Source organism: Oncorhynchus mykiss, chromosome 13 (assembly GCF_057628025.1).
Source record: "Oncorhynchus mykiss isolate SJ-2025 chromosome 13, ASM5762802v1, whole genome shotgun sequence".
NCBI lineage: Eukaryota > Metazoa > Chordata > Actinopteri > Salmoniformes > Salmonidae > Oncorhynchus > Oncorhynchus mykiss.
In genome coordinates this window covers 34,069,431-34,090,808 of record NC_143034.1, presented here as the reverse complement: position 1 = coordinate 34,090,808, position 21,378 = coordinate 34,069,431, and the positions used below count along the sequence as shown (strand labels likewise).

The following is a 21,378-nucleotide window of genomic DNA, read 5'->3' as shown; positions in this document are numbered from 1 at the left end:
GAGAAACCTTGACCGGGGAAGCATAAGTAAGGTAACAAAGGGTTACACAACTTGTTTAACAACTGCTCAGAAAAAAATATCCTCCTACACCATCCTGCCTTAGTCTCTCTCTCAGCTCGTAAAGCCACACACGTAATGGAGCCATCTAAAAGCAACCACAACTACCTTCCGCTCCCCCCTGTGCTACACACTGGCTGCATGCATCTCAATAGTCTGAAGTGGCATCCTCTCCTCGTCTTCTTTCTTTCATCATCACTAATGGGGAAATAACTTGAGGGTGAATGAAAGGAACTACGTGAAAGTCACCCTCCATATTGTGGATGAAGTGCAGATTAAGGAGAAGAGATGAGGAGAGCAAGCAACTTTACACTATTGAGGTGCATCCATTGTTTTATATATAGCCACACAAGCTCAGAGAACGGGATCTGAGTGCTGAAGTGCGTAGCGCATAAAAAATTGTCTGCAACACTCACTACTGAGTTCCAAACTGTCTCTGGAAGCAACTTCAGCACAAAAACTGTTAGTTGTGAGCTTCATTAAATGGGTTTCCATAGCCGGGCTGGCGCACACAAGCCTAAGATCACCATGCGCAATGCCAAGCGTCGGCTGGAGTGGTGTAAAGCTCGCCTCCATTGTACTCTGGAGCAGTTGAAACGATGAATCACGATTCACCATCTGGCAGTCTGATGGACGTATCTGTGTTTGACAGATGCCAGGAGAATGCTACCTGCCCAAATGCATAGTGCCAATTGTAAAGTTTGGTGGAGGAAAAATAATGGTCTGAGGCTGTTTTTCATGGTTCGGGCTAGGCTCCTTAGTTCCAGTGAAGGGAAATCTTAATGCTACAGCATACAATGGCATTCTAGCCTAATCGCCCACATCAGTGCACGACCTCACTAATGCTCTTGTGGCTGATTGGAAGCAAGTCCCTGCAGCAATGTTCCAACATCTAGTGGAAAGCCTTCTCAGAAGAGTGGAGGGAGGGTGTTATAGTAGCAAAAGGGGGACCAACTCTATATTAATGCCCATGATTTTGGAATGAGATGTTTAACGAGCAGGTGTCCACATACTTTTGGTCATGTAGTGTATATACACACACATACATACATACATATATATATCAGTCAGTGTTTCAATTCATCCCAAAGGTGTTCGATGGAGTTAAGGTCAGGGCTCTGTGCAGGCCAGTCAACTTCTTCCACACCTTTTCTGTATGGACCTCGCTTTGTGCACTGGGACATTGTCATGCTGAAACAGGAAAGGGCTTTACCCAAACTGTTGCCACAAAGTTGGAAGCACAGAATCGTCTAAAATGTCATTGTATGTTGTAGCATTAAGATTTCCCTTCACTGGAACTAAGGGGCCTAGCCCGAACCATGAAAAACAGCCGCAGACCATTACTCTTTCTCCACCAAACTTTACAGTTATTACTAAGCATTGGAGCAGGTAGCGTTCTCCTGGTATCCGCCAAACCAAGATTAGTCCATTGGACTGCTAGATGGTGAAGCGTGATTAATCACTCCAGAAAATGCATTTCCACTGCTCCAGAGTCCAATGGCGGCGAGCTTTACACCACTCCAGCCGACACATGGCATTGCGCATGGTGATTTCAGGCTTGTGTGCGGCTGCACGGCCATGGAAACCCATTTCATCAAGCAGCTGACGGAACAGTTCTTGTGCTGACATTGATTCCAGAGGTAGTTTGGAACTCGGTAGTAAGTGTTGCATCCATGGACTGACGATTTTTACGCGCTACGAGCTTCAGCACTCATTGGTCCCGTTCTCTGAGCGTGTGTGGCCTACCACTTCATTGCTGAGCCGTTGTTGCTCCTAGATGATTCCACTTCACAATAACAGCACTTACAGTTGACCGGGCAGTTCTAGCAGGGCAGAAAATGTAATAACTGACTTGTTGTAAATGTAGCATCTTATGATGGTGCCACGTTGAAAGTCACTGAGCTCTTCAGTACGGGCCATTCTACTGCCAATGTTTGTCTATGGAGAGTGCATGGCTGTGTGCTTCATTTTACACCTGTCAGCAATGGGTGTGACTGAAATAGCCAAATCCACTAATTTGAAGGGGTGTCCACATACTTCTGTATATATATCTGTATGAAATATACATACATAAATGTATATACAGTACCAGTCAAAGGTTTGGACACACCTACTCATTCAAGGGTTTTTCTTTATTTTTACTATGTTTTACATTGTAGAATAATAGTAAAGACATCAATAACACCAATGGAATCATGTAGTTACCCCAAAAAATTGTTAAACAAATGAAAATATATGAGATTCTTCAAAGTAGACACCATTTGCCTTGATGGTTGGGATGAGTTGGACTGCAGAGTGAAGGAAAAGCAGCCAACAAGTGCTCAGCACATGTATTTTATCTCTGTAATACTACTAGCCACCTGGCAATATTATGAAGTTGACTTTAGATAGCCCAGATAGGTTCCCAATCTCCCAACCTCATAACTAGCTACCGACGAAGTTAGAGTAGCTAGCTTGTCAAACTATCTTAGCTGGCATGCCTGCTGTCAATGTTGGTAGACTTTAGAAAAGCAAGCAATACCTAAATGTATAAGACTCACATTCCTTCAATCTTTTACCTTGATTTTAGCAGAGATGCAGAGAAGCATATTTAGGAAGCATATTTAGGTTCCAGTCAGGAGGATACAGATAGCTCAAGAGGTATGTTGAGATACTACTTTAACATAGAATTAAGCATAATGATTATGGCTCTAGATTGCAGGAAAAAAAGGTGTTTCAGGTGTTTGAAAAATGCTAAATTCTCAAACCTCCGTACCACCCCACAACCATCCATACTTTGTGGCCTCTCGGATTTTTGGGATGTATGACGCCCGGGGACCTCAAATCCTCAACCTTATTGCACCATAAGGTTGAGGATTTGAGGTCCCCAGGAGTCATGCACCCCAAAATTCTGGGGGACTCCATCTACATCATGGGTCAAAATGATCTGGTTTGTAAAAGAATCCTGAAGACAAAAGAATCAATGGACATGTCATACAGTATATTCAGACTTCTGGTTGTAGCACATGCTTGCGTTGGATACAATTTTCTCATCGTGCTTTTGTTCGCACATTGACTAGACCGAAGGGGCACTGCAAGGCCCAAAACACCAGATGCAAGTGGGCGCCATATCAGCTTAACCCCTAACCACTGGCTTTTGCTCCAATGAGCTTCTCTTTCTTCTTTGCCAGGAGCGACCCACTGGCTCCAGACCCACTGGCTCCAGGTCATCTACAAGTCCATGCTAGGTAAAGCTCCGCCTTATCTCAGTTCACTGGTTACGATGGCAACACCCATCCGTAGCACGCGCTCCAGCAGGTGTATATCACTGATCATCCCTAAAGCCAACACCTCATTTGGCCGCCTTTCGTTCCAGTTCTCTGCTGCCTGTGACTGGAACGAATTGCAAAAATCGCTGAAGTTGGAGACTTTTATCTCCCTCACCAACTTCAAACATCTGCTATCTGAGCAGCTAACCGATCGCTGCAGCTGTACATAGTCTATTGGTAAATAGCCCACCCATTTTCACCTACCTCATCCCCATACTGTTTTTATTTATTTATTTTTATTTTTCTGCTCTTTTGCACACCAATATCTCTACCTTTACATAACCATCTGATCATTTATCACTCCAGTGTTAATCTGCATAATTGTAATTATTTGCCTACCTCATGCCTTTTGCACACAATGTATATATAGACTCCCCTTTTTTTCTACTGTGTTATTGACTTGTTAATTGTTTACTCCATGTGTAACTCTGTGTTGTCTGTTCACACTGCTATGCCTTATCTTGGCCAGATCGCAGTTGCAAATGAGAACTTGTTCTCAACTAGCCTACCTGGTTAAATAAAGGTGAAATAAAAAAAATAATAAAAAAAACGAAGCAAAGCTTTCATCAGGATCATAGAGCGCATGCTGTCTCCTTTCCCTAAGTAGGATTGAGAACAGAGTGAATGGATGAACGACAACCGCTGCAGAGATTTGATCCCTGCGGGCGGCAGGCAGGCAGTAGCAGCCCACTTGCCTTTTCAGATTTAGCCGAATCACCGAGGCACGAGCAGAGAAGTTCGTCGTTCGGCCACAACCATCGACTTAATCCATTGAAAACATTTGGGGGCCTATCTTTGCCTCATTAAACCCTCCTTCTCTGTTGTTGTAGTCGGGTAAATGTCACGCAGTTATCCAGGCGACACTTTCCACAATGCAAAGAGGGGGGGTCTCTCTTTTGAAAAAAGGGGGTTGTCTCTATTGAGTTAAGGGGCCATAATCTATTCATGGGGCTCTTTAAGGGGGAAGAGCCCAGCTGCTCTAATTTGAGAATAAAGACTGTCCCACCTTTGTCTCTATTTCATACAATGACCCCCCTACTACACCCCTTCACCTTCCCATCACTCTCCAGTGCACTCCCCATTATGTGATTATTTTCATGCTGAAATTTTGAACAGGGAGCGACTTCGTTGGAAAAAGGGCTCTCACAGTCACCGCAATAGGTGGACCCGGCGGTAAGTCTCCCCTTACCCTCACGGGTATCCTCCTGGTTTTTCAATCCTAATTTGTGGGACAACCACAGAAAACAGCAAATCTCCTTATACCACACAGCTGTCGATTTTGGGATTTGGAGACATAGCTCGGCTTTCTTTGTCACTGGGCTCCACAATGGCCGTGTCAGTGGGGTCAACTATAGGGGTATTCGCAACATAATACGATATTAATGTGGATCATATGGATCTCAGCTCACTGAAAATAGGCCATAGATGTATGAGGATGCAGTCATGTTCCTTGTCAAACAAGACAATAAGACACACGATGATGATGGTTACATCATCAAATGGCTTTCCTGAAAATATGCATGAATTTTGTTGGGACATATCTCATGTACTTGTCAGAGATATCAAGGGGTTTTCACATCATTGTATCATCTTGGTCAGGTTTAGTAGCTACATTAGAATATGTAAATGTCGACCAATAAAAGCAGAATAATTAACTATCTTGCTCATTACCACCAGATTGGTTTACACTACACAAGATCAATAAGCCCACTGCACAAGGCTTACTCTCAATGTATAATAACGAACCAAATGCTAAGTACTTTTCGGTGTGCTCTATGGACTTGTTTGAAAATATGATGTATGATCGCACTTGCACAGTTGATTGTGAAGTAAACACACGATGCACGACAGACATACATATTCAACATTAGGTGTGGCTTCAATCTCAGGGAATCTCTCCTACTTATGAATATTAAACAGTAACTTGATTTGCCCCCGCCCCCTCTTCCCCTGAACTTGCTGTAAAGTCTGGGACAGTCATTCGGACACAGACGGCGCTTTCTTAGCTCGTTGGTATTGTTGTGTCAGAGACGATCAGAAATATATGAAGGAAAATAACAATAGTCGAAAGGACAAAAAAGTGAGACAAGGGGGCAGGTCATTTTGCATTGGAAATCTATGCTCTTTTCAAAAGGTGTTGTTCTCCACTCGTGCATGTTCAAATCGGAGGAGTATATAGAGCCGTAGGTCGGCCGGACTTTTAGTTTCGCAGCAAACGGCACTATCAAACAGAAGGCATGATTTTGAGACCGAGTTCAAGCTGTGCTGCTTTTTCTATTCATGTCTTCTTGCAATGCATGTGGATTAAGGTACGTGAATATTCAAGCTTATTTCTAACCTTTTGCCCATACAGTGTTGCTCTAATTTTACAGTTTTCAACATGCACATTTTTCAAAAACTGGTTTGTGGGTTTAGGAGGATGCACTAGAAAACTTAAGCATGTTTTCATGTCACCATCAATTAGATTTTCCAAAGTTCCAAAATAAGCAGTAACGCGTGCCTCTGTAAAATAACAGTACGGGGGTTTATTTGATGGTTGGTTTATTTCGATATTAGCTTGCTAACAAACATTTAACGTTATCTACCTACTTTAGCTTGATAAGATTTGTTGCAGCTATCTACTTCTATTTAGCTGTTAGCTAACGTTACTTCTACAGTTGGAAATGTTCAAGCTTGCATACATGTTGATTGACAGTTTGAAAGGAAGGTATCAAAAGGCAAGACGCATTCAAATAAAGTAATGTTGCACATTTCTTTCCAAAAAACAGGTGGCTGTGGCATCAGGACACTTCGAATTGCAAATTGTGTCGATGCAGAACGTAAATGGCGAACTGCAGACTGGTGTGTGCTGCGATGGATCTCGGAATGCCGTAGATCGCAGATGCACGAGGGACGAGTGTGATACCTATTTTAAAGTGTGTCTAAAGGAGTACCAGTTGAAGGTCTCTTCCGCGGGCCCATGCAGTTTCGGGACGGCTTCAACACCCGTGGTCGGAGGGAATACTTTTTCTTTGCGGAACACGAGGAGTGACAAGTCGAGGATTGTGTTACCTTTCAGCTTCGCTTGGCCGGTGAGTTGATAATGTCGTTATGTTTATATAACACGTTCTCCCACTCGGGCGCTCGAGTTTGCTGAGAACTTGAACCCTCAAATATTTTGTCTCAGCAAAGTGCAATTTAGATGAATAGACATGGATAGACTACAAAAAAACGATGGGCAAATTTAAGTACATTTTGGATATGTCAATGTCAGCATGTCATGTGAGGCAGGTAAGGCTACACAATGCATGTTCATGGGCCACAAGACACGGTAAAGTTTTTTAGGGGGTAACCTTATTCTTACAAAAACAGTATATTATTGTTCAGTCAGATTGGCAGAGAATAAAGTGAGGTGGTCCATAAGTTTGCGCAGTCTGAATACTCATCACTGGTGTTCATGCGATAGTTATTGGGAATAGGCTGAAATGTTAAACCAAAATGGGCAAGTCCAAAGAGGTTTAATCGTTTACGAAGAGCTGTAGCGTCGCATCATTCTACCAGTGACGCGCTGCCTAAACGGGATTCATTCCCCACTGTCTTCCCAAAGAGCGGGACCAGTAGCCGAGCCTCAAACAATGGCTTGTGCAAGAATAGGCAATAAAACAGCTGGGTTATCTAGCCACGGCGTTTACACACAGTGCGCTCCCAGGAAGCAGATACTTCACTCACTTAACCATACACATTCCTCTGTTTGACTGTTCTCGTGTAAGTGTGTACGTTTTCTTTTTTTACCATGCCACAATTTTCATGACATGAAGCCATCCATGTTTTGAGCTCATTTTTTTCTGTGGCTCTGTGAGATTATTCTGTAGTTTTTGAGAATTGAGAGGAAACATCTTGAATGAGGTAGGCTAGTTGTACCCAGCAATTATTGTCAAGGATTAGGCTATAGTTGACCTAAGAACATGACAACCAAAGTGGACTGATGCTATTTCAATGCAGATAAGTTGCCCTGGCAGCATCAAAATGTGTTTTGGACACACAAGGATGTGGCCCCCAAATGGTTTTCTAGACATGCTCCAATATCACTATGAAAAGACCTAGCTAAGAAGCCATTGTCCTATTGCATATTTTCTTTTCCATCTCATTTCTACCTAGCAATTTGGTTAATTACTCAAGATTGTTTGCCCAGAAATACAACAAAGACAAGCTCAGGGGGGAAACTTAATGAAATATTGAATGGGGAATTGGCTTTTTTTTTCCACACTTAAATTCGTGGTCGTACAATAACCCCTGTTTTGTATGAATTGTAAATCTGTGCCTCATCAGCATTCAATGAAGAGGTGCCAGGTCATCAATGGGATGAAGTGATTGGATGTTTTGAGGGAGTTGCTAGGTAACAAGGCCTCCCACTGGGAGAAATGGAACTGGGAGCAAGAGAGGGAGGAGAGCATCTGCAAGGGGGGCATGGTTGATGGAGACAGCTTTTTTCCCCCCTCCAAACCCTGTTCTCCATGGCTAGACCTAATGGGTGAAAAATGATGTGTATTGTGGAAGGGCAATGTTGGATTTATATTGATTTTCATATAGAATCAGGATAAAAACATTTTTTAATTCTAAGTCGATTGTAAAGAGTATATTCCTAGAAATAGGGGGCTTTTGGAACCATGCCAACATTTTGTTCTGTTTAGCACAGGTGTGGACACTTGAGATTCCCGAGTATGGAATATTCCCAAATATTTCAGAAACTGAACAGTCAGCCAGCGTTTAGGACACGATGCCACTACTGTATAGGGGCAGTCGACATGGCCTAAGTCACAAAGGTCTGGGCGTGTACCCTCGCCCCTGACCTTAACACAGGCAGTATAAAGGCCTCTTGTTCCCCCACCGCCCTTTGTCAACCTGGGCGGTTGCGCTTGACTGGTCCCAAGACATTCCATCTTTTTAACCCTGCCACCCTATAGTAACTGGTGTGTTAAATGAAGCAGTCACCGTCCCCTTACTTCGAAGAAGCAGGGGCGTATTCATTAGTGCACACCATAGAAAAACATTTAGCTACGGAAAACATTTTGCAACAAAAATTAGTTTCTTATTGAATGATTTTAGCTACGTCCCTCCCCACGTTGGTCCATTTGCTTCTGTTAGTTCCTAGTGAAAAATACACCCCAGGCTTGGCTAGGCTAGAGTGGCCCTGGGTCTGTTTTATATGTCCACAACCCCGACCCCAAATTGGCACTGGCGAACCAAGACAACCTCACTCTGCGTCAGTCTGTTTATTGGGCCCTCAAATGGCAGCCTCTTGCCATGGCCAAAAGTATCGCCAACAACATCTTACTTGCGGTTGTTGAACTTTCATTCCCCCTATTTTCCCCCTCTCCTTTTTGAACTCTCACATGTGACACAGGCCACTGTTCTCCTCTCATTCTTTTTAGAGCTTGGAGAGAGGAGCTCTCTACTCTCTCTCTCCTCTCTCTCGGCCCCTGGCTTGACGGCCCTAGCCAGACAGAAGCAGTGACAGCTTATATTAACAGGAGGGGGGCTGAACAATAGCCTCGGGCTGGCAGCGAGGATTATGGGAGATAATGGGAGGCCAGGATGGGAATAATGTGGCTGGGGGTAAGCAACAGGATGCAGCAGTAGACTCAGCAGTGCCGCGGTTCGTTCGGCGGCTCCCAGACTAAACCGTTGTGCTGAAGTTGCCATTATTTTGAAGTTCGGCCCCTATGGCCCATCGGTTGCCTTACTCGCGTAATGCCGGTAGGCCTATTATTCTACCAGCCAGCAGCCCCCAGAGCCGAAGCCTAGAGAAGGATAGAGGCCAGTGGGGATAGACCCCCACCACCACCACCACCACCACCACCCATGGTCAAACAGCGGGCTGGAGTTCAGCCAGAGTGACAACATTAATGCTTGGCTTTTCTTTCTCTGTTCATTTTGGGTTTTTTCACTCTTACTTCTCAGCAAGGATTATTATACTAGTCTTGCTCATCTCTCGTTCTCTTATCTCTCTCCAATCCATCTGTCTGCCTCTGTTTCCCCATCTCTTTCTGTTTCTCTCCATCCCTCTCTCCATCTCCCTTACTGTCGTAAAAGCCTCATCTACCTTGCATCTGGCCTAGTATGTGTGTGTTTAGGAGAGGCAGGGGGAATGCCTAATAAAGGGGGAGAGGTCCGAAAGTACAAAACTGAAAAGCACACAGGGATTTATGAGGTGAGGGTAATCCGAATAGCCTGCTTGTATCTTCAGCACAACACGTCCAGATAGAAGTTTCATTTTAGTGTTTGTCAAACTCAACATTTTTATGTTTTGAGAAGCATTGAAAGCTTGTAAATGTCAAAACACTGGTTTCCTAGACACCGACTTAAGACTAGTCCTGGACCAAAAAAAGATTGCAATGCAGGATTTCCATGAAATGTGTTTTTAGTCCAGGACTAGGCTTAATCTGTGTCTGTGAAACTGGCCCCGTATCAGTTGACCTTTGATAAAGGGCTTCCGGGGTGGTGAATAGAGCATGATTTAAAAAAATCCACAATTGTGGTTTCATTCAATGTGGGCAGCGATGACTTTATCCTTCGCCCAAAAGTTCCCCTTTATAGGTAATCAGGCCACTATAGCGTGAGCCTTGCTCCTACTGCTCTGCAAAACACAGGCGCTTATTCACCCTGCCGACTCCCTTCCTGGACGTGCCCAGGCTTGTCTGCTCATTTCACTTGCTTTTTCCCACACTTATCTCAGCCTAACGAAAGCTCCCGGCCGTGCCTCTGTCCTCAACCAAAACTGGGTACGGAACATGTAGTTGGGCACCGTTCCAAAATTACTCAATCATATTGAAGGAGGGAGTGACGTAGGGGAGAAAGTGGGCAAGGCACCACTAGTCTGGGGAAAGAAGGGATGGTGTGCTTTGCTTTCTTACCTGGCTGCTATTTACCGTTTTGGTAAACATTACTTTGGCACAGTCGACCGGTGGCATGTACTAACCGAATGGGTTTGGCAGGGGGAAATGTTTTGAAGTCATTTCTCTTTGATATTTGTGAGGAAATAACAGTTTTGACTGGAGTTTATTTAAGGGCATTGCTTTTTAAATTGTGAAATTCCCAAGCTTTGGATAGTTTAAGAAAGTTGAGTTGACTTGGCTACCACTGTTTAGCACGTCTCTCCATTTCAATGGTTATGATCACGAATCATGATATGCAAAATGGCTGCACACGCAGTTGGCGCTGCTGTGTGGTTTTCCCCAAATCTTGACATCACCTGGATTTACTGGGAGTAATAACCAGTAATTAGACTGACATCCATATAAGATAACGATCAGTGATTCAATGGAACAATGTCGCTAGCTGCTAGGCTGTGCAGGGCTATGTGTGCCAGTGAACCAGCGTTGTGTTTGTTTAAATGGGACAAAGTGGCAAGGCCATAAGCCCCACACAAGAGGCCGGGCATGCCTCCAAGGGAGAGGGAGGGAAAGAACAAGCTGTCTGCCCCGACCACCCCAACCCCCTCATCACCCCCTGTTTCCACCACCACACACTCTTTCCTCCCCCCTCTCATATTTTTGGAGCTTCATTGACAAGTGATACAAGGAGTGCTCATGTGAATGTTGGCAAGTGAGTGTCGTGAGTGGAGAGAGGCCCTCTGACTGGAGCCAAGTATGGACACACACACACACACACACCCTTGCATTCGGCACGCACTTACACTTATTAGCTCGCACGTACACACAATTGCGCTTGCACACAAACCGATATATGATGCACCCAGATGAAAACTCTGTACACAACAGTCTCAAATGAATGAAGGCCCGCATACACACACTCTTGGCACACACACTTCCCCCCTCAGCCCAGCCCTCCACGGCTCTCCGCTGTCTGTTATCCGATACCGGTGAGAGCGATGGGGGCCTTAAGAGAGACAGTTTCAAAGAGGTGCCGAAATAATGGACCCCCGTCCCCATGACGCACACACAAGTATACACACACTGAAATTGCCTTTTACTCACACACACACACTGCAGAGATGCAAACCCACTACCTCAAAACCATTCTATTCTATCTATTACAGCGCCCTCAAGTCGCTCCACACAACTACTCACAGTGCACTGGAAGGGAAAAATAAAGGAAAGGAACCCAGGATGGTTTTTAAACAATGCCAGCGGTTTGCTCTATCGCCACTCTTGATCTCTCTCTATCCGGGGAGGAGAAAGCAGTGGGTTAATTTTGGGGTGGGTAGCTGGAAGGGAGAGTGGCTTAGCCCGCCCGGATCAGAGGGCTGCTGGCGCCTCGGGGGGGGGGGGGGGGGATAGCTGCGCTCTCTCTAATCTACAACATATGGAGAACGGCCAATGGGACAGACACGGCGTTAAACGCCACCATACCCACTCGCTTGCGGCTCTCTGGTGTGTGTGTGCTCACGAATGGGAAGGAGTTTGGCTGTATTTACGCTATTCCCTGTGAATGTGTGCCTACAATGAAATGTTTTCTTTTATTGATAAAGGTACAGGCTGCATTAATGTTATACCAGATCTAACAACAGTTATTACCTCAGATGGGACTTTCTCTTCCCCAATTCTTTAGATTTCTGCCAATATGTTATGTCCATTCAAACAGTAGGCTAAATAAGAAGTAGCCTATAGCCAACTCTGTTAACAGGAACTATGCAGAAAGGAATCTAAAAGTAAACCTGTATCAGCCAGGGGTGAAAGGATTAATGCAGCTGTGGCTTTATTTTATCTGACACCTCTCTCTGTCTTATCAATCTTCTCTCTCCAGAGGTCCTATACGTTGATCGTGGAGGCCTTGGACTTCAACAATGACTCTTCTACGGGCAGTGAGTATTATCCCCCACCATTATGATATATATATATATATATATATATATATATATATAATATATATTCCATTCGGTTTCACATTACAAAGGCAACATGACCCCGTGACCTGGAAGTGGTGATCCCAGGACAAAATTGGGTGGGGGGCTTCATTTCTTGGTAAGGAACATTTTGGGGGAGAGAAATTTTACTTGTGCTTATAAAAATGTTTTTAAAGGCTGATGGCAGGTGTAGGCCATGGTCATGCCACCATTCTGTGTGTGGGGTACACACTCACACATTGGCCTTTATGATACTCACATTCACCCCCCCGCCCCCTCCCCATTTGAAAAGCCATTGGTTGGCATTACTGACCAACGTTGGGCAGAACTATCGAGCATAAATAACCTGGAGTCGTTCCCTCTGCCTCTCGTACTCCCCTACCATCCATATAGCTCTCAACTGTCATTTTACACAATACTCTCATTCAGAAAACAGTGACGGTAGTATAGACTGGTAAGGGAGAGAGTGAGGAGGAGATGGAGAGAGATCACACTACAGATTTGAGCGTTGTTTGTTTTCAGCCCGACCGTTAGGCAGTCAGTGGGAGTTAAGGCTGTGTGTTGCATTTGGCATTCCTCAGGGAACCATTATAGTTCCAGTGTTAAATCGGCCCCAGGGTACGCTGACCCCTGTCCAGGTGTGCTTTGGCCCAGAAGGAGGGCAGGGCAGTAGTTCCACCACAGCCAAGTCTACACCGAGCATGAAACTAATCATCGCATTCGGGCCAATAAAGCCCAAATGCAGAAAGGTTAGTGTGCGGTTGAAGACTTGTATTTTTCAAAAGCCCTCCCGCCGACAAGCACACACAACAAGCCAGCTAGATCAATGAAAACGTCTGCCAAGGAAGAGGGCCAAGTGAGGACAGGCCAAATATTGGCCGTCTCACTTAGCGTCAACAAGCTAAGTGCCCTGGGCACGTGGCCAGTTAGCCTCCAATAAGCAGACACATTAAAAGCCTATCACAGTTGTGCTCCTAATGCTATCCAGATACACTGCTACGGCTAACCTTAGTCTAGAGTTAGCGTCTCTAAATTGTGCTTACATAAGCTTAAATTACAAGTTATCGTGGTAACTATCATGTCGGTGCCGACTCATTGCCCCGAGCGGTATTCACCACAGAACTGAGAGGTTTAAATGTTTGGTCAAATCACCAGGACAGTACAGTTTCTTGGGGTTGGCTGTTTCTCCCACCGTCAACCGTCCCAGGGCTTTCCTGTTTGATATGGTGGGTCACAGTTTGCTTCCAGGTCTTTTTTTTTTTTCTTTTTTTTTTCTCGAGGACCCTGGGTTAATTTTGTCCGTTTTGCCAAACCACAACCCCCTCGCCGTCAAACTATTCCCGGGCCTCAGGTAGTGAGAGGGCGTCACCTCACCCCGACCACACTTTGCACTCCACTGGCGAAATACCACATTGGCGCTCAGGGTTCTAGAACGGCATGGAATATTACTACTACGGCCCACCACCACAACTAGCACTGCCGTAACAAAGCAGCTTTCCCTCCAAGAAAAGAGTAAACAAACTCAACGCTTAAGTTTTTGTTAATTTTCGCGCCCCCTTGTCAAAGCTCGCAGAGGCTGAATGGAATTTAAGTGGGCAGACTGTTTTGGACAGTTACATTTATTTTATTTAAAAAAAATGTGTCGTTTGCATTACTGCCTTTCTGTATTTCTTGACTACCAGAGGACTTCTTCATGGAAAATGGGATTAGGAGGCAGTGACTGCCCTAACATAGTGACATGGCAGCGCTGGAATGGGAGGGATGCCGTCCTCTTTCCCTCGAGGGCTGACCCTGGTGAAGTCGAGTTTGTTTGGGTGCAAGTGTAGCAGAGGGTGGCGAAGTGGGCAGGGACAGAAGGGGGCATCACCTCTTATGTCTGTTGGCAGCTGTAGCCTTGGATGGCAATTCATATCTGGGCATTTACCCAGTGATATTTGGAGACCCTGTACTAGTAAAGTCTGAGAAGTGGCATTAAAATGACCCAAAGCAAGACGCTTGGTCTCGCTGAATGGGCGTTCACACCATGCGTTGACTTCTGTGTATGTATTGTATGACTGCATTTGTCTTTGCCTCCACCTTATGCACACGCGTTTCCTACCAGTCCCTCTGACTCCTCTCTCTCCGCAATCCATTTCCCTCCGTCAGGCGTGGGAGGCGAGAGGATCGAGAAGGCTGTTCAGTCGGGCATGATCAACCCCAGCCGCCAGTGGCAGAGCCTGAAGCACAACGGGCCGGTGGGCCAGTTCGAGTACCAGATCCGGGTCAGCTGCGACGAGCACTACTACGGTTTCGGCTGCAACAAGTTCTGCCGTCCGCGCGACGACTTTTTTGGCCACTACAACTGCGACCACAACGGCAACAAGACCTGCCTCGAAGGGTGGTCTGGACCAGAATGCAGCACTGGTAAGCGGGAGGGATTTAACCAACGTAGTTGTCTGTAATTTTACAGCAACGTGAAGTCAAGCTAAAGAAGTTATTTTTTTTCCATGAGGTTAGACATTTGACCAAAGCTCAAAAGGCATTCATCAAGTGACATTCATCAACAATCAATTGGAATACATAATTCAAATGATATAAATAACAGTGGGCCTTTAAGGGCAACTTGTGCTTTAGCGACTTGGCCCACAATTGACAGCAATTGCGTTGAGGTGAAACTGACCAGAGAGAGAATGAACACTAGGCTAAATTATATAATTTAGGGGTGGGGTCAAGCTGGCCTCTTTAACCATTGACACGAGGGCATATTGTCTTAACGCAGCAGACTTTGGCCACGGCCGGCCCGGCAGGCTTTTACAAATAGTTAGCGTTGCCGTTTGGAATTTGGGCTGTTTGCAACGCACCAGCGCACCCCCTAGGCCTTAGTATCCTAGCGGGGAGCGATAGCAGGGCTCCGGGATAAGTCTTGGATTTTGTAGGATTACTGCCCCGGTTGGAGCTTAGGACATTCCCACGAGTTTGGAGATGAGATGGGGGAGGGGGAGCTGTCTGACATCATCATGCTGACTCTTCGTGTTTTTTTTTCTGTCACTCTTACTTTTTTTCCCCCTGTGAATTTCTTGCTGACTCTCACCGTCACAACACTTGACTTTCTTTCTATCTCTCTCTCGCTTTCTCCTTTACTTCCTCCCTCATTCTTTCTCTCCCTCTCTCGCTTTCTCCTTTACTTCCTCCCTCATTCTCTTTCTCTCCCTTTCTCGCTGTCTCCTTTACTTCCTCCCTCATTCTCTTTCTCTCCCTCTCTCGCTTTCTCCTTTACTTCCTCCCTCATTCTCTTTCTCTCCCTCTCTCGCTTTCTCCTTTACTTCCTCCCTCATTCTCTTTCTATCTCTCTCAGCTATTTGCAGGCAAGGCTGCAGCACTGAACACGGTTCCTGTAAATTGCCCGGAGATTGCAAGTAAGCACCCCTTTTCCCAACACAACCATTTTCAGCTAACCTAAGTTAGTAAAAAAAAAAAAAACTCTGAAAAGAGCTAGACTCAAAATCTCACTCCCGACTTGTTGTCGCTCAGCAGCACCCTTGTTCCACATGGAAATAACACCATTGGCAGGGGGAATTCCCGATACCATCCGTTCTGCCCACTTTGGATTGGCATCAGACTGGATGGAGACATAGTCATTTCTGGCAGTGTCTTAGATAACACTATACGTTATACAGGTTACAATACGTGGCAATCAAACTCACAACCCTTGATTGTGATGTGTTTCGTTAGGCACCAAACAGAAGAAAACAGACTGAAGCAGGAAGTGACTGTTTTACATTGCGTGCCCTAATAAGCACAACCCAATGAATTCCCCCCTCCCATCATCCAGAGCTGTGAAGGGCCTGAACCTTTGCATGTTTTGGGAAGGGGCCGCCAGAGTGGTGAGAGCTTAATGGCGGCGGTGGTGGAATCTGGTCTCGAAGACCGCTGTCAAATTCAAAGGATTTTTTTTTCTCCTTTCTTTCACCTGTCTGTTTCCCCACCCTCTTTTCACCTCCCTTCAGCGCAATGCTTTGATTTAGCCCTTTAGTCTCGCAGCCAAGAAACAATCGGAAGTGGCGGTAGGAGAAGTTAGCATGTTGTGGCGATTCTGGAGAAGCTTCTATGGCTTCTTCTGAACTCAAAACACATCTGATTCTTACGGGAGGCTGCAGTGAAATGGGTACTTTTGATGGCTTCATATTTTTTGCAGCTTTCATTCAAGCCTTTCAGTAGGTAGGAGGTGTATATATTGGGTATCTGGGATAGTTATCCAATGCATGTAGCAAAGGTGGGCTGGGCATGGACACCAGGAATGAATGTGTGGGGGGGGGGTGTATACGATTCGCTCTGTTATCCTAATGACTTTAGGAGGAAAAGTTTAGCCCTGCTAGTGCCCTGTCCAGACAAGCACTTTTACTTACTCAAGGAGCAGCCTTGGCCCAGCCCAACCCATTCGTGTGTGTTTTAAGCGGGATAGTGTCGAGCACTGAATGCATTTTTTTTTGTTGTTAAGATCGGTTGTCCCCTGCATTGAATACTTATCGAGTGCGTGTGTGTCCTGCAGGTGTCTGTACGGCTGGCAGGGCGAGTACTGTGATAAGTGCATCCCTCACCCGGGCTGTGTGCATGGAAGCTGCGTGGAACCGTGGCAGTGCCTCTGTGACACAAACTTTGGCGGCCAGCTCTGCGACAAAGGTAAGCATACACATGCACGCATGCAAATACACACCAGAGAGGTACACTACAAAGCATGGTCATTGAGTTGGCCAGCTAACTTTGATAACAATCATAAATAGGCCTACTGATTTTCTGGTTTAAGCTAAACTTAGATGTTTTTGCTTGTTGAGTCAATTTGTGTGTGTGAGATATAGATATATTTAGGCAAGTTAGCTGGCTAACTCATTGATCCTGCTTAGTGGTATACCCCTCTGCTCTGTAGATGTACAGCTGATAACTGGTGCCCTCACCAACACACTCATACTTTTACCTCCTTGTCTTCCAGACCTGAACACATGTGGTACGTTCCAGCCCTGTCTGAACATGGGGACCTGCAGCAACACTGGACCTGACAAGTACCACTGTGCCTGTCCTGACGGCTACTCTGGTGTCAACTGCGAGAAAGGTGAGTCACCTGACGAGACACGTACGTGTGTGTAAATAGGTAAGTCGCTTGTAGTGTCTAGGGTCTGGTTCCACTCAATGTTTATTCCTTATGAGAGTGAAATTGGAGTAGAAGATAAGATTAACTGTATTGTCCCAGAGTGAAATTAGTCTTGGACACTCAAGCGCAGCAAATCTACTATGTTGGAGAAACTCTCTCCTGTCTCCCACTCAACTTTTTCATTTTCTGGTGACGATTGAGAGAAAAGGGTATTTGTTTTCTCAAGACTGGTCGGTGAGATCTGAGTCATGTGGTGCGACGGGATGGGAAGTCGAGGGGTCATGGTTCAGGGGTTAGGGGGGGTCAGCCCCGTGCTTAACCCCATCCAGGGAGGTTCCGTTCGTGGGGCGGTCTCACGCGTCACTCCGGCCAGGAGGTGACGACCTCATTAAGGTATCGTCAAGGGAAACGGGAACGGAAGGAGACGCAGTAACGGAGCTAACCTTTCTGAGGGTGGATTGTAAATTCCAGCTTCATCAACAAATCTAACAGTTACCTCACATCTTCAAGTTGTTTAAAATGTGTCAATTGTTAGAATCAAGGTTGGTTTCTATAAAGTTTGAGTTTTGATCATAGGGATGTCATAGAGTTGTATGTCTTTTTTATTTTTCTTTAGTTGAGGATGTTTCAATGAAGTTGGGTCGAATTTGATCATTAGGATAAGTAGATGGCCCTTGTTTTGTATGGGGGTCAATGGAGGCATGACTCAGCTAATTGAGGGGAAAGCTCCCTGTAGGCGTTGGCAGTCAAACACGCCCGCTCTGTGTTTGTCTGGGACAGTTGCCACTCTGTTTGTAGCGAGGGTTTGAAAACTATCGCTGGTCATCTTGAGAGCGAGGGCGGGAGGGAACAAGGGAGAGAACGAGGAAAAGAAGAGGGGGATTCCAGCTTCCAGCCAAGCCTGAATTCTCCTTTTCTTTTTCTCTCCCAGCCAGACCAACAACATTAAACCCCCTCCTGTGCTCCTTCTCTCCCTCCCTCCCTATATCCCCCTCTATTCCTCCCGTGCCCCTAGCCCGCTGACACCAATCAACAGTCATCTCCCTCTCGCCTCTCCCCCCTCGGGTAGGAGTCCCAAATGGCACCCTATTCAGTGCACTACTTTTGACCAGGGACGTAGTGCATTATATAGAGAATAGGGTGCCGTTGGGGACGCTACCTCGATCTGCCAGCCAAAGAATGCAGAGCATTAATTGATTTGAGCGGAGGAATCCGTCGTGACTTGAGTTTGCTATTCTCTTCTCTCGTCGTCCCGCGACTGGATGGACAATGATTTACGCTTGGGTGGAAGTCACGGCGCGTCGCTCGGCGGGGTCAGCATGCCGTGACAGACGATTTCCTGCTAGCTGGCTAGAGTAAACGCTAAGGCTATAGGGCTAGGGCCCTGGGGGGCTAGTGAGAGTGAAATGGGAGAGGGGATGTTTTTTTTCTAACGACGTAGGCCTAGTGGGAGATTGGACCCTCTGTCTTTCTCTCCCTCTTTCTGTCTCTTGCTTTCTTTCTGTCTTTTTCTCATTGAGAAATGTTGTTCTTTCTCTTGTTCTGTTTATTTCTCTTGCACTCAGCACTCTTTATCTTTTCCTATCTCTCCTTCCTCGTCTTGCGGTGTGGTCCAGAGCTGGTTAGTGAGAGGTCAAAGGGGCTTTCCACTCCACTGGCTGTAGCCTAGCTGGGCCAGAGAAAGCTGCTGGGAACCGACTGCAGCGAGGGGGAAAACCCACCCCACCCTCCTGCAGTGTGAGAACTGAGTTTGGGAGTTTAACTCTCTAACTCTATCTGTTCTCCACCTTTCCCCTCTCTCCCCTTTCTTTCTCTCCCTTCTCACTCCCATCCCTCTCTCTTTTACCCGCTCGATCTACCTCTTGCTCTGTCTCTCGGTCCATAGCAGAGCATGCCTGTCTGTCTGAGCCCTGTTTTAACGGAGGGAGCTGTTTGGAGACCAGTCAGGGCTTCGAGTGCCAGTGTGCCCCCGGCTGGAGTGGCCCCTCCTGCAGCATCAGTAAGTAATACATTATAGTATGTGTAATACCTGAGGTTTAGGTCTTTTTAAATTCAATATTATACTGGCCTTGTTCGTGCCAACTGACGCATCTTTTGGACGTCAACATTCTAACAGTCAAATATATTTCATTTATGCTATGCTATCTTGTTGTGTTTATGAAGGTCTTAGGCAACATTAAAAATGAAAATATTATGTTCTTTCCCCCCTCAAAATATTTTATTAGTGCATGGTACTGTATAGAAAAATCACTACACATAGAATTTCAAGTGTAGAAATCGACTTTATTTGTGAAGTGCCTTTGTTAAAACTATGAAACAAAAAGCATGTGCGTGGGAACACGGTAACCGCTTCTTTTTATAATGACAAAACAAATACAAAGTAACCCAAACCAACAAGACACATGATCTGTCAGCAAGACGCGCGGTCAATTGAAGAGAATCTCAGTTGCATAAACGTCAGTATTGGCACCATTTGTGCTTTGATAAATAGTGAAAATCGGCACAAAAGCCAGAATGGCATTATAATGAATGTGTCGATTTTTTAAAAGCTGCAGTCAAATATAGTCCATTATTGTCAGTTATTAAACACATTATTTGTGGCCCCGCTCGTGCTTACAGTTTTGTTGTGCATCGTCACCTGATGGCATCAGTTGGATCTTTTTATTTAGCTGTTATCCCTTATTCTTAACAGTCATCACACATTTTTGTCGCTTGCAACACTTCGCACAAACAAGTCTCTTGCTCGCAGCTGAAACGGGTTTCGTGTGTTTTGTTTGTTTTGCGAGTACATCTGCCCACCTGGCAGTTTCTACTTGGCTTGCGCAATTGCTCGCGTGGAATCTTTGCTTGCTGCCTTGGTCCTCGAAGGTCTCTCACTTAGCCCGTGTGCTTAGACTCACGATGAAGTCTCTCCTGCTCGTGGGGTTCATGCACTGCGTAAACAACACGTGTGTTGATAGCAGCCAAGTCCAGCATGTTTGTAGAACCGTCACAGGCCAGCGGCGAGTTCCTCCTTTCACTGTACAGCTGTGCCATCTGATCCAAAAGATCCACAACCTATAGAATAAAGTAGACAACATTCGGGTTATTTTCTCATTGTATAAGTTGATCTATCTATAAATGGCGACGCGTACAGTGGTGTGGAAAAAATACCACTTGTCATACTTGAGTAATTATCTATTTTAAGGTCTCAAAGTATATTTAATATACTTAAGTATCAAAAGTAAATGCTATAAATCCTCTCAAATTCCTTATGTTAAAGCAAACGAGACGGTATGATATTCTTTTTAGGGGAGGTAGCCCGGGGAACAATCCAACACACCAGACATAATTCACAAACGAAGCATTTGTGTTTAGTGAGACCGCCAGATCCGAGGCAGTAAGACCACATGTTCTCTTGATAAATGCGTGAATTAGACCATGTTGCTGTCCTGCTAAAAGCATTCAAAACGCATGGGAGTAAAAAAAGTACATGTTTTCTTTAGGAATGTAGTGGTAATCTCAAAATATTGAAGTAAAACTACTTTGAAGTACTACTTAACTTTACACCACTGGATGCATATTCTGATGAAATATTTTTGTTCGGTATTAGTTCATAATAGTTTTCTCTTTGTGTCCTTGCCGCTGGTGCTCATGATACAAACGGTATTTCTTGCCATGCATTGGTAAAGTGTGTCAACACTCATTCTTCAGCACCGTTGTAGAGTACTGCTGATGTGCAGGTGCCTTATTTTGCACAGAGGGAGGGAGCTCCATTCTCGCTTTGTTAATGGTGCCAACCAGGCTTGTTTTCTTGGCAAGCAACTTGTTCGCCAATGACTGACGTGAAGAAATTGTCCGTGTTGACATTTCTCCGCTACCGTTTTTGAGATTATAAATGGAATAGATGAGTGACATGCCCTCGTTAAACTGGTTATAACTCCAGTTGTGTTTTGTGATATGAATAGGGGTTAAGATTTGAACAACCACAGTGTGTTATATAGACTTATTCAGGAATAGGAAAGGATGGCGGGGACATGACTTTAAAAACGTAAATGTATTTT

At 45.3% G+C, this 21,378-nt stretch overlaps 1 protein-coding gene across 6 annotated transcripts in view; it reads left to right on the top strand.

Annotated features, from left to right (window-relative positions):
• Positions 1-21,378, top strand: part of LOC110486059 (protein jagged-1b) — a 44,048-nt gene that overhangs the window by 5,136 nt on the left and 17,534 nt on the right. For 2 of the 6 annotated variants that reach the window (XM_036942366.2, XM_036942364.2), the window contains exons 1-8: positions 5,292-5,674; positions 6,134-6,436; positions 12,111-12,168; positions 14,356-14,613; positions 15,545-15,605; positions 16,739-16,869; positions 17,177-17,296; positions 19,221-19,334. In XM_036942366.2, the coding sequence (XP_036798261.1) occupies positions 5,603-5,674; positions 6,134-6,436; positions 12,111-12,168; positions 14,356-14,613; positions 15,545-15,605; positions 16,739-16,869; positions 17,177-17,296; positions 19,221-19,334 (1,117 nt within the window). In that variant the 5' untranslated portion in view covers positions 5,292-5,602. Of the gene's footprint in view, positions 1-5,291; positions 5,675-6,133; positions 6,437-12,110; positions 12,169-14,355; positions 14,614-15,544; positions 15,606-16,738; positions 16,870-17,176; positions 17,297-19,220; positions 19,335-21,378 lie in introns of those variants that run through there. The other 4 variants (XM_090196062.1, XM_090196060.1, XM_036942365.2 and 1 more) reach the window with 3 other exon arrangements.